Source organism: Ahaetulla prasina, chromosome 7, assembly GCF_028640845.1.
Source record: "Ahaetulla prasina isolate Xishuangbanna chromosome 7, ASM2864084v1, whole genome shotgun sequence".
Lineage (NCBI taxonomy): Eukaryota > Metazoa > Chordata > Lepidosauria > Squamata > Colubridae > Ahaetulla > Ahaetulla prasina.
In genome coordinates this window covers 81,682,303-81,696,045 of record NC_080545.1, presented here as the reverse complement: position 1 = coordinate 81,696,045, position 13,743 = coordinate 81,682,303, and the positions used below count along the sequence as shown (strand labels likewise).

The 13,743-nt window shown below is 41.9% G+C and overlaps 1 protein-coding gene across 5 annotated transcripts in view; it reads right to left on the bottom strand.

Moving 5' to 3' along the window:
• DENND5B (DENN domain containing 5B) overlaps nt 1-13,743 on the bottom strand; it is a 142,474-nt gene that overhangs the window by 27,523 nt on the left and 101,208 nt on the right. For all 5 annotated transcript variants that reach the window (XM_058191074.1, XM_058191079.1, XM_058191076.1 and 2 more), the window contains 5 exons: nt 9,299-9,430; nt 8,130-8,282; nt 6,971-7,049; nt 5,151-5,232; nt 403-531 (listed from right to left, as the gene is read on the bottom strand). In XM_058191074.1, coding sequence (XP_058047057.1) covers nt 403-531; nt 5,151-5,232; nt 6,971-7,049; nt 8,130-8,282; nt 9,299-9,430 — 575 coding nt within the window. The remainder of the gene's footprint in view (nt 1-402; nt 532-5,150; nt 5,233-6,970; nt 7,050-8,129; nt 8,283-9,298; nt 9,431-13,743) is intronic.

The window sequence follows — 13,743 nt, the reverse complement described above, 5'->3', positions numbered from 1 at the left end:
CAAGAATCTCAGTGATGTAAAAAAAATTAATTCAAACTCTCCCTCTCCTCCATTTTAATTCTAGGCTAGTCATGTTTTTTGTCCTTCAGCTCATAATTTAGAACTGAATGAAACGTTAATTGCCATGCTGGAGGAGGATGATCGTAGTACTTTCAAGAACATTAACTGAAAAAGCTACTTTGGAACAATACAGGATCTTCACTGAAACTTAAGTTACTTCAATTCCAAGCAAAGGTTCCTAATATTCGGGTAGAACTAAAAAGATGCTTCATATGCAAACCCAAATTTGTTTAATTAGTAGGAAGCCCCCTTTGAGTTTGATTAACTTACTCTTGGAAAAGATTCACATCCAATTGCTACCTGAAATGAGGATTATAGAAGGACCAGCCTTGGAGAACTTACTTTGCCAGAGCTTGATTAGAGAGGAGCTGCTTCAGATGTTGAGACAAGAGCTTCTTTTCAAGAGACAGTCTTATCCATGCCCGAGCCCGGCCCACATCAGTTTTTATTTCACTCATGTTCTGAATGTGCCTTCAGGAAAAAAAGAAGAAGAGGAAGAAGCACAATTAACATCTATTGGAAACCATTTCTACACTACAGAAAAATTGACTGTTAGTGTAAGGCTGGAGAAACCTCAAGCTCATGGAATAAGAATCAAGAGAATGTCCTTTCTATCAGAGTATATTCATCAACTGGAATAGGACATGGTAACAAGGTCAGCCAATGTATAGGCATAGCAACTAAGTCAGCCAATGAGGGCTGTTTGGGAGCTGAGACAGACTGGAGCCAAGGTGTGTCTTAGGCTGCAGCTTCTGAGTCTATGCAGAGAAACTGAAACTAATCTGCTCTGCTGAAATGAAATTAACTGTTCTCTCCTGCCTTGTGTTTTGCTTGTAACTGCTACTACATTGAAGAAGAATCTATACTGGTATTGTACATTTATCTTCATGTATTATATGTATATAAAGAAGTTAATGAATCCTGCTGAACCAGTTTGCCTCTATGTGCTTTCTGGATTTGATTTTTGCAAGAAACTCTGACACTTTATGCTCATTAACTGATTGTGTGATCCAAAATCTCCTTCCTGGGTTTCTTTGCAGTGAAATTAAAGGTATGTAGGGAACAGTAATAATATTATAAATAAGAGAAATTTAAAAGGGAAGTCTAGTTTTCTACGATTCACTGCAAAATTTATGTTGTTATATGGTCAACACAAGATAAGAAAGCAAGGCCTCTAGATTTTGTATACTTGGGAGTTCTCAGAATGAATTATCATCCCTTTGGTACAGTAGAGCTACTTTGGTGTAGAGGTAAAGGTGTGGCCTAAAAACCAGGAGACTGTGAGTTTTAGCGCTGCCACAGGCATGCAAACCATCTGAGTGGCTTTGGGCCAGTCACTCTCTCTCTTAGCCCAACCCAGAGCTGTTGTTAGGAAGGAGTTGTTGGCCACCTTGAGTTATTAAAAATAAGAAAGGCAGACTAAAATATAATAAATAAATTATGGAAAGGGAAAGAGTAGCTTAGCAAGCTGAAGAAACTTGGTCATTGGCCCTGTGCAACTGTTTTCAGTTTAAAGACCATGTTTAGCCTTTGTATGCTGGGGAGACCATTCCAAAAAAACAAGCAAGGTTAGAAAGCAAATTGAAATGAAGAAAATGAAACAAACCAGCCACTGAAATATATGCAAAATCCACTGATATATGCAAAACTTATGCTTTCTCTCACACTCAAAAGTAACATTTAAGCAGCAAATTATAGAGGAATGCCAGAGTCTGTGAACCTCAAGTTCACAGCCATGGCCCTGTAGTTGGAGAAGTATGACCTGAAAACCGCATATTTAGGAAGGCTCCCAGATTTGATAAGTGACACACCGAAAAGAGTTATGCTAAGCAAGCAAAACAAGCAAAGGTGTGGGTAGCAGTCCAAGGCTCCAAAGAGTCAAAAACGAGGTCATTTTGATGGAGTGGATCCTACAATTCCGGTTCTTTGCGCCTTCTCCCAATTCCCCTTCTTAGGCCAAGTGAGCAAAGGGAAAAGGGATGGTGCAGTCAATGAATATGTGCTGCTTGGAAGAAATTTCCTCCCTAGCACCTCCCTATGCCAGCCCTGCCCCCATTCCTGCAGCAATTGCTGCACTGTTGTAGCAAAAGTGGGCTCCGCCGCTGCAATTCATTACAATGTATGGAAACTTAAAAAAAAAAAATACTGCAGTTTGCTGCTGCACTGGAAATAGTGCTGGTGTCAACACTTCATTAGCATATCCCAACCTTCGTTCATCAGTTTTTGCACACAATAACAATGTTAAGTGTGGTTCCCCCACTGCTTGCATGAAATTAAGAGGTAAAATGAGCCCTTCTGATTCATCCAGCCATTTTAAGAGTGAGATAATCCTCTCCCAACTCCTTTTGTCCTTTGTTAGCGACTCCCACAGCTCCTAACTTTGAGCTGTGACTCACACAACCATCCAAACAACTGCTATAAAGCAAGACTTGCTTCTAACACTTGCAAGATTCCCTGCAAAGCAAAACCCCCCCCTCTTTTTGGGGGGCACGGGTCTTTCTTTGACAAGCAACTCTTGGGGCTACAAACACTGCACAACCAGGCATGTGATCAAAAGTCCTTGAGAAATATGACAAGCACATGATTTGTTCCCTTCGTGATGAAAAACACTCGCTTGTAACTATTTAAAGTCTTTTGATAGGGACTACATCAAAGCTGAAACTTCCCACTCCTTGATCTTTGATGATGAGTTCCATTTAAAGCACAGCTTTGATGACATCCATCATTTTCCTGACACTACGAGGAAAATGGAAGCAAGCGAGGTGACAACGGGAGAATAAATAATATTAGCAGCACCCAGGAGAAGCCTAGCAGCCTCAGATCAAAAAGCTAAAAGCTTCGCCCCTGGTTTTCTGCTTTCTCCACTGTAAGCATAAATATGTTCAAAGCAATGAGGCAGGGAAGCAGATCAGACCCAGCAAATGATAGCTCTATTATGCCGCAGCTCAGTAGGGGGCTATAATCTGGGGAGGAATAATCGTGTTCAGGTTTTTTGCAAGGATGCTTCAAATACCCTGTCCTGGGCACTAGCTTGGATCTAGATCAGGGCTGTCAAACTGGATTTTTTCGAAGGCCGGATCAGCTTTGTAGTTCTCCTCTGTGGGCCGGCTGGGAGAGAAGAAAAGGGATGGATGTCTCCTGCAGCACCTTGCCAGCCAAAACTGGGTGCGGCGGGCCTGCGTTTTCTGCCTGGATGGCCTCCTGCAGCACCCTGCTGGCTAAAACAGGGTGCAGGAGGGCTCTCTGCATGGCCCCCGGGTGCCCCATTTTGGCCGGCAGAATGCTACAGGAGGCCATCCTGGCTGAAAACAGGGCGCGGCAGGGGGCGCGTAGCCCCTGTGCCCCGTTTTGGCTGCCAGAGGCACCATGGGCTGGTTCTTTGCCATTTCCAGGCCGGCCCCGCGGGCCTTGAGTTTGACACCCCTCATCTAGATGATTGAAACCAGTGCATATGTGCCTTCTCATAGAGCTTGACAATTACAGATAGTCCTCAACTTACAACTGTATAATTGAGATTGGCAGTACATGTAGGCCAATGGCTGAGCACCCAAAATGCAGTCACGTGACCATCGTAATTTTGGATCTGGGTCATGAGTAGCTTTTGGGAAAGCTAAACTGAAACTGAATATTGTTTTAGAGACAAAGGGGGTATGAAGTTTGGGCTTTTTCAAATGAACTGAAAATTTTTGAAGCCCAAAACACTTACATAGAATGGAAATCTCCATGTACACTCGTGCACACATGCAAAATGTATACATTAAGACACACACACATCCACAATCAGACAGGAGTATGCATCGCAACAAAGCGGGTAGACCTCCAGAAATAGCAATGGGCCAGCCATATTACATAACGAACAGATCAACACTGCAGAAAAATAATCCTTGACTGGCTACCAGTTAACCTTAAAAAACCCAGAAAATGCCCAAAGAAATACTGGGGAGGTGATTTAGAGGTGTTACCTGCAAATAACTTGCAGATTGTTGACGTATTTGGACAGCAGCTCAAGAGATGTCCATTCTAGAGTAGATTGATATGGGATGATAATACAGATAGTCCTCAATTTAACAACTGCAATTTATGGTCTTAAGTGGTTACGGTCATAAGTCGAGGCACCCATGTGACTGGATCTGATTTTACAACATTTTTGTGTGAGATCATTAAATAGTTGTAATCATTAGTTAACGACCAGTCTTAAATCAAGAACTACCTGTAATAATAATGATAGATAGTCCCATCTTCTTTAAAGGGTCTATAGGCTGGGGTCTCCAACCTTGGCAACTTTAAGACCAGCTTTGCTGGCTGAGGAACTCTGGGAGTTGAAGTCCACAAGCCTTAAAGTTGCCAAGGTTGGAGACCCCTGCTATAGGCAACATCCATAAACTGCACTAACAGAGATGTTGTCAAGCCTGAAGCTAACCTGGCTGTGGCCGGTCCCTTTTTGTTGGGGCTTTTGTTTCTATTGTGGGTTATCCTCACATGGCTTCAGATTGACACAATTTGGAGTTGAAGGAGGAGAGTAGAGATAGATGGAGTTTTGCAGCCAAAACAACATAGCTCTCTTATGAGTCAGAGACATTCCAACGGCTGGCTGGCCAGAGGAGGAGGAGAGAAGTCACCAAGCAACCAGCCAGTATACGATTGGACAATGTGATTTGTTGTTTTGAGAAAACAAGAAACTTTTACTTTTAATGTGGTGGAAAGCACGGGAACCTTCAGTACTGGCTTTCCACCAGGTTGTGCCAAGATGATGTATCTAAATAAACCTGTTCTTTCAGGAAACGGATTGCCTTGAAGTTCTGTTTGCAATGGGTACATTAATTGGAACCTGACAGATGTGATGAATGGCCTTAACTGGAGATCTGAACTGTTGTCCCAGCCTAGTCTGGCATTACTGTCCAATTTACACATTTCTTAAAGGAAGGATCCCATCTCCCTTCTTTCTCTTATTATTTTTATTCGAACTCACAAAACCCTCCATGGTAAACTGTGTTTGACAGTCAGAAAGCTCTGGTGCATAAAGTATCCTTTTTTTTTTCATTTGAAGCATAAATCTTTAAAACCCAAGTTTTAGGAATTCAATGTCCTACCTCATATCACTGATAAGTGAAACTCTTAGAATAGGTAACATAAGACCAGTGTCAGATTTCCTTCTTTCTGGTCCGACAGCAACTGTAGAGTGATAGCAAAGAGAAGATTCATTTATTTATTAGTAACATGTCCAGTACAGAAATCTACTAAAATATTAAACTTCTTTGAGAAATCTATCCAAATTAAGTCATAGAAAGAATGTCCTACTTGTCTGTGGCAGTTGGCTGTCTCTTTTATTTAATCCAGAGCTAAGTCTGAATGTTTAAGGGGAATCATCAAAAATTATCTTTTCAAGTCAAGCTTGACTCATGGTGATTTCGTTGACAAGTAGTAGGTTTTTTTGGTATCAGAACTGAAGAAGGTTGCCACTGCCTTGTTCCATGATGCTTTTTGACATCCCAGTCAATTTTCCTGTTCTAGATTAACCTCATCCAGTTACTAACCAGGATCAATAAAGTTTAGCTTTTGTGTTACACAGGGCAAGCCAAAGGTTGGCACCAAACTAAATTTATTCCCAAAAAATTGTACACTTGAGAAAAGTCTTAATGTAAACTTACAATCCTAAAATAGAAAAAGAGCAACATATCTAAACATATAACATCTCCCTGATCTCAATAAGTTTGTGTATAGCATATTTAATTTAATTACATACATTACACTAAAATGCTGTAACTATGCAAGACCATCTGAGACATTACATCCTTGGACGTAAATATGCATCTACCACTAAAGATATTATTTTATTGCTGAGTAGAAATCAGATGGTTTAGATCAGAGGTGTCAAACTCAAGGCCGGGGGCCGGATGCGGCTCATGGAGTGCTTAGATCTGGCCCGCAGGGCTGCCCTGGAAACAGTGAAGGTGTTGTGACCCAGGTTCCTGGACTCGGACTCCTGGACTCGGATGATTCAGAAAGTGAGGAAGAAGACCTGGCAAGGCCTGCTTCTCCTGGGCCCTCTCCCTCCCTGGCACCCACCCAAAGGGAGGAGGTGGGGCCGGCAAGGCCTGATTCTCCCGGGCCTTCTTCTGATTTGGCAACGCCCCAAGAACAATTTTGGCTTGATGCAAGACTGTGCAGATGTGACCGGCGCGCGCAGCAGAGGAGGCGTTGGGACAAAGTCAAAGAATGATGAGTCACGTAGTGACACCCACAGAGGCTATAAAAGCAGGAGGCGGGACTTCCTGCCTTTTTGTCTTGGACAAAGCAGTGAATTTGCGCGGGCAAACTGTATCAATGGAGGGAAGAATATATTTGTGAGTAACTCTGGCCTTATCTATAATTTCCTAGTTATCTCCAGAGACTTGGCAGGCCCGTGGGTAGACGTGGCCAGAACATTTATCTATGTAAATAAATTAGAAAAGAAGGCCTTTGACTGACTCTTTGTTGGGAGTATTGGGGGAGGGAAACAGAACAGAAGGACTGACCTGCAGTGCCTCTGCTAGTGAAAATGGAGGTTTGTTTTCGCTGGCAGAGGGTTGCAGGAGGCTGTTGCAACCCAAGACGGAGCTCGGGAGCCTGTTTTCATTGGCAGAGCGCTTGGGCCACCACAGGTACGACACGAGTGACGTTGAGCTGGCCAAACACAACCCTGATGTGGCCCTCAATGAAATTGAGTTTCACACCCCTGGTTTAGAGCCAATATTTCAAGTCCCAAGTGCAATTATTTTTAAAAAAAGGACTGGGAAAAAACCCGAGTGTCTATCAAAATGCTCTGTCCTTCTCAGGGCTGAGCTGTCATTTACTTTCTCCTTCATTGTCTCTTAATAGTCCTGCTAATAGTTCTTGCAACATTATCCCTACAAACATCTGTAATCCTCACCTGGAGATTCTGCAAACTGCTCCTGCTTCTCTTCTCTTTCCTGGTACTGAATTAAATGGGACCACAATGCAGATTTCCCCTGTTTATAAGAATAAACAGATAATTAGAATACAGAATAACAGTGTTGGAAGGGACATTGGTGGGTATTCTAATCCAACCCCCTGCTCAAACAGGAGACCCTATTCCATTCTGGACAAATGGCTGTCCAGTTTCTTCTTGAAAACCTCCAGTGATAATGGAACATCCACAACTTCCAGAGACAAGCCATTAACTGCTCTCACTGTCAGAAAAGATAAAGGTTCCCCTCACACATGTGCTAGTCGTTCCTGACTTTAGGGGGTGGTGCTCATCTCTGTTTCAAAGCTGAAGAGCCAGCCCGAAGACGTCTCCGTGGTCATGTGGCTGGCATGACTAAATGCCAAAGGTTACCTTCCCACTAAAGGTGGTCCCTATTTTTTCTACTTGCATTTTTTACATGCTTTCAAACTGCTAGGTTGGCAGAAGCTGGGACAAGTAATGGGAGCTCACCCCGTTACGCGGCACTAGGAATTTGAACCACTGAACTGCTGACCTTTCGATAGACAAGCTCTGCATCTTAGCCACCACATTCCTGTCAGGAAATTTCTCCTTAATTCTAGATTGGAACTCTCTTTAATGCAGGGGTGTCAAACACAAGGTCTGCGGGGCTGTATCCAAGTGCTTAAATCTGCCCCACGGGGCTGGCCTAGAAATAGCGAAGGATCGGCCCGTGGTGCCTCTGCTAACGAAACAGGGCGCAGGGTGTGAGTGCTGCAGGAGGTGTCTGCACCATTCCCCACCCTCCACTTGGCCCGCGGAGAACTACAATGCTGATCCGGCATTGTAAAAATCTAGTTTGACACCCCTGCTTTAATGGAACTTAAACTATACCAGAATGTAAGAAAATATGAAGTCTCGTGTCAAAATTTACATGAGATTGCTTGAAGATTTCATTTACTGATTTGGAGTTTGGTATCATCACTAATTATAATTTGACTCTGGATCACACCAGTGAAGCTGTTGAAAGGCTGTTCAAACATTTCCAAGCCTCTTCCAAGATGAGGGACAAGCTATTCAGCAATGAATGTTTTAGGCAATGTATGGAAGTAATGTAGAAGATGAACATATTCAAGTCACTGACCTGTTTGTTCTGTAATCCATGGCTCCAAATTCTTTCCAGCAAATCACAAAGACTAGCAATCAGTGTATTCTCTTCTAGCCCTGTGATGTTGGCCTCTCCATGGCCAAGTTCCACTGCTTCGTGGCCCATCTTCTCTACTAGCATACGTTTGGTCTGCAAACAAACAAGTGATTTGCAAAGCTTAAAATCATCAACTTAAACCCAACTTTGCCTTTTCTGAAATGTCAAAAGGCAACTATGACAAATGGAGTACCCTATCTTTAGAAAACTCTCAACAGGAAGGTGCATTTGGAATCATGATGTTATTTTCTTAGTGACAGAAACAATAGCAATAGCACTTAGACTTATATACCGCTTTACAGCCTTCTCTAAGCGGTTTACAGAGTCAGCCTATTGCCCCCAACACTTTGGGTCTCCATTTTATTCACCTCGGAAGGATGGAAGGCCGAGTCAACCTTGAGCCAGGTGAGATTTGAACTGCCAAATTCCAGGCAGCCGGCAATCAACAGAAGTAGCTGCAGTACTGCCCTTTAACCACTGCACCACCGTAAATAACCTATTTATTATTCTAAAAAAATGTTAAATCGTTCGAATGTTTTCTGCTTTCATGGATGATCCTGTTCTCTCTTTATGATGCAATTTTACATGTAAATTTTGGAACTCACCCTAAAAAAGGTATACCAGACAATACAGATCTATTCATTCAAGAGATATGGCCAGCGGACCTGGGGAACCCAGAGTGGGATGGAGCCCATTAAATGGCTTGTGTGATCGCCTGTCGCTGGGGCGGGAGGTGGGGAGTGATTTTATTACATTAATTTATTTGATTTTTTAATTAGTTTTACTGCTTTTTAAATGTAGTTTCTATATTCCGTAAGCCATCTTGAATCGCCATGGGCGAATAGGCGGCAATATAAATTTAATAAATAAATAACAATAAATCAATCCTATTTTGCTTTAATTCCTGTCCATGTGAATTTCAACTGAATTGTTTAGTTGCATTGTTATACCAAGTAAACCTCACTAGAATGCGTAACGGTGGCCATTTATGAAGGGTCTTCAACTCAAAATCCCAGAGCGGCAAAACCAATAAGCATTTGTGGGTCGGGAGACTCCCTAACTTCATAACATGGATGTTTTGCCTGCACACGTACATATAACAAACTTACCTTCATTCGACACTCTTTGAGTAAACCTTCCACAAATTTCGAATTTGTCTGAGCAATTACAGCAGGAGAAAGATCAGAGAGTTTGGGCTGTCTGAGATTTTTCCCCAGGGTCCTTGCTTCTTGCATGTATTTCTAATCCAGCAAGAAAAGAAAACATAAATGAACACCAAAAAAATAATAATAGTACAGGTAGCCACTGTCCTGCTTAATCTCATATTGACTGCTTAATTCCCTTTGTACCAAAGTGTAATAACTATGCATCGTAATTTGAAGCTGGCAGCAGAGGGTACTAGTACAAAAGGGTTTTTTAAAAAATGTTTTTGGGAAAAAGCATTATCATGAGTAACCCTAGGAAGTTACAAGTTAAGTAAGGTTACACCTTTGTGGAATTCACTACCAATGAATTAATAGTGATTACCAATAGGCCTCCAGCAGTGGTGAAATGCAATTTTTTTTTGCTACCGGTTCTTTGGGAGTGGCTTGGGGGGTCATGTGACTGGGTGGGCGTGCCCAACTTTTTTTTTTAAACTTTTTAAAGCAGCTTTTACTACCTATTCGCCCAATCCGGTAGTAAAAAGTGCTTTAAAAAAGTAAAAACAAGGTTCTGCCGATCGTGCAGCATAGCTGTGATCGTTGGAAGCTCTTTTTTTACTTTTTAAAGCATTTTTTTACTACCGATTCGCCTGAACCGGTAGTTTTTATCACTACTGGTTCACCCGAACCAGAGCAAACCATAGCATTTCACCCCTGGCCTCTAGCCCTTGTCCAAAGTGCTAGTTTTATCCTTCAAAGTCCTACATATTCAGGCAGATGTATCTATAGAAGTATTTCTCCTGACCAGAGTAAGCCAGATCTGAGCATTCATCGCAAGAAAGATTGCTGGGGTCTCCATTCCAGAAGGAGTGAAGGGAGGACACTTTTTCGGTAGTGGTCTTCACGTTATGGAACACGTTGACATGTTTACTTTTGACAATGTTGTTAAGCCCAAAATTGTTCCAAGGAGCTGTGGTGCCAACAGTAGATCTGAGTTGCTTCTGTAATTGATTACTGTATTATGTTTATGTTAATTTCATGAGGATTTTTTTTTTATTGTTGTACTATACTGCACTGCTGTAAATCATTTGATGTAGGGTAGTGCACAAATCTTTGAATGAATGATGGTAAAGATCAATACTGAGAAAGCTCAAAACTTCCATCTTCCACCTAGGTTTGGGGTATGTTATATAATCCATAATTTTGTAGCAGCATTCCATAGTTTACACACTCACACACAAATTATTCTGAATATATCAAGCAGCAACTAATTGGGGAAAAGAGAGAACACTATAATGAACAAATTAATTAAGAAAAAGGAAAAAAAAGGAACAGGAAGGGAATTTGTGCTGGCCATTCAAAGAAAGGTTCTAATTGGATAAGTGAGAATAAACACCCAGTGATATTTTCTTTATGGACTGCTTTACAAGACTACATCTAATTAAATTTTAGATGTAGAGAAATTTCTAGCTAGTGAGGCAGGGAGTGATAGACTTTGGAGAACATGCAGCTGTCCAATTCTAGGGGCCCAAAGCCCATCAAATAATCACCAAGGATGTTGCAATAGCAGCAGGTGAGAAGTCAACCACAAAACAAACAGCTGATATTATAATCAGGATAATTAAAGTATGTGGAGCTAATCAGGATGGCACACACTTGTATGTTTGCAGATATGTGTATGTCAGCATTCCAGAAAACCTCTCCTGCAGAAAAGACTCCGAAACCAACACCTTTCAAAGTTCTTTTACTAGAATAAGTAAACTGGCACAGTTGGAGGAAAACCGAAACTGGGGATTCTGGTTCCTCCCTCAGTAATACAAACCCCAAAATCTCCCCCCTCATGATCCCTCTGCCGGTCACATGCTCCAATCCTCACCCGTCCCATGTCGAAACATCACTCCAGCCACTCCTTCTCCAGATGCGAACCCAGCCTGACCTTGACCGGCAGAAAATGTTATTATGTCTAATCATCCCTTGCACTACCACTCTCCTCCCCTCCTTTCCCACAGAGGAGAATTGTGGCAGCGCATGGAAGCCTTCGGCCTAGTATGGCTTCCAAAGCTGACAGTGTATATGAGAGAGAATAGAACAGAGCAGAGCAGAGCAGAGCAGAACAGAACAGAACAGAACAGAATAGAATAGAATTTATTGGCCAAGTGTGATTGGACACACAAGGAATTTGTTTTGGTGCATATGCTCTCAGTGTACATAAAAGAAAAAGAAAAAAATACCGAGAGAAAGAAAGAAAGAAAGAAAGCTAGCTAGCTAGCTAGTCTGGCCAGGGTCACAGTTTAAGAATGCCTGTTTTACTTTTACAATGAAAAATATGCTGCATTTTTATTTGAAAAAATGCATGCCATCTATATTATGTAAAACAACCCTAGGCGACTAACAAACACACAAATAAGAAAAACACCAAAGATTACAACCCTAACATACCATCTGCATTATAATGGTACTCTCTTAAAAAAAAAAGAACAAAAAAGACTAAGCTCGCTTCCCATCACACCCCGATGCCTGAAGAAAAAAAAACCCCATGACCTTAATGAGGATGGGCTCCAGAATGAATCTGAAAGCCCAAAAGATTAAACCTCTGGTCCCAGTGACCGACTCAGATTGGATCCATGACCTTGTCAGAAGGCAAGAGGGGTCAGGACTCTACAGAACTCAGGGGAGAGCTTGTTCCATGTGGTAGGCACAGCTATGGAAGAGGCTCACCTTCTAGGTCCTGCCAAATGACATTGAATGAAGGGAATCTGGAGAAACCCATCCAATATAACAGAACAGGTAGAAATCCTCAAGAGAGGCAGTGTCTCAAATATACAATTATTTGCATATTCCAAGTAATACATGTAGGTGTCTAAAGGGTATCCTAATAAGTGTTGTGGCCCGCCAGTTTCTAGTGGATCTGGCAGCAGATTTGGACAGTGAAAAGGTTGGGGAGGAACATGGGCCAGTCCTGGAGCCTAGGGAAGGCTCTGACGAGGGCTCTGCGTCAGAGGCAGAGATGCGGCCAGGGCCATCTGACAGTTGTCAGCTGCCTTCGGAGTTGGACATCAGTGAGGCAGAAGAACAGCTGGATCCTGTTCCCAGTGTGTGCATGTGCAGAGCTGCCAGGAAAAGGGAACAGCTAAGGAACAAGGGTCTACTCAGGAGTAAAGCCACAGGCAGACAGTGAATGCCCCTCCCATAGGGAACAAAGAGCAAAAGCGGAGGGGAGTTTTCAAGAGATAATTAGTTCATTTGGGTGAAGATCTGTTCTTGAATTCTTGCCAAGTATTGTCGGTTACAATGCGGAGTCTAAAGATATCGGCCTGGTCACTCTCCAAGCCTGATAAAGGTTGGTAATTGTGAACTATCTTGAAAGACTGTGGGAGAGGACTCTGCTGGGGAAGCCTAGGTCAGAACAGTAAGACCATTAAAACTAGAACCTAAAGTCATATAGCTACACTCCTGAAGTCCAGGTTTTCATTTTTCACTAGCTCTTGAAGATGAATCTGATGGTCTCCTATAAATATCCTGCTGTAATGCTGATATAAAACAGGGATCTCTGGTGCTGTAGAGACAAACTTGCCCAATTAAAACCACACTTTCAATGACCACAGAGGAGTGAATGACAGTCTACCAGATAAAACAGCAGTGGCTAGCGTGATTAAGGAAGCAGCTCTTGGGGTGGGGGGAAACAAAATTAAAGAACAGCACGTACCAGGCAACATTCAGAGAATGATTTTTTAGGTGGACGTAAAGTAGGGGGCAGGCCCTGATCCCACTCCCAGAATGCCATCAAGTTCTGGCGAATCAAGAACTCCTCCGATGGCTTGGAGGAGGCCAACAGAACCCAGGGCAAAACAGCAGACAGAGAAAAAGAAAATGATGAAATACGCATGCTGCATGAGAATCAAAGGAAAACATCCCAAAGGGAAGGTAGGGAGTAAATACAGCACAGATAAACAAACAAACAAACAAATTAAATTAAACAATTAAGCATGGAATATGTTTACATCAATACAAAGCAATGGTTTTTTTAAAGTTCATTCCACCTAAAAGAAGAACAATGGCTTGAAAAGTTTGTGATTATAACTGATAGGTCTTTAAAGGAGGTCAGAAAATGACAAATGAAATAAAAAATATAGACAGGCTTTTGTTTTAAGAAGGAATGAATCTCCCGGTTTCAAATTCAGCCATAAACAGGTCATTTTTCCATTATATGACCTTGCAATAACAGGATTAAATATCTTGTACTGGTAAAATGATAAAAAACTTACTTTAAATAACATGACATCTCTTTATTCATTTAGTTTAACTTAGTTTCCTATGGAAACTAGTGAGGAGCCCATTCAGAATGCACCACAAAATTGTGTTATGAGTACTTTAGCATCCAAATATTCCTAACTGAATTTGATTTTTTTTAA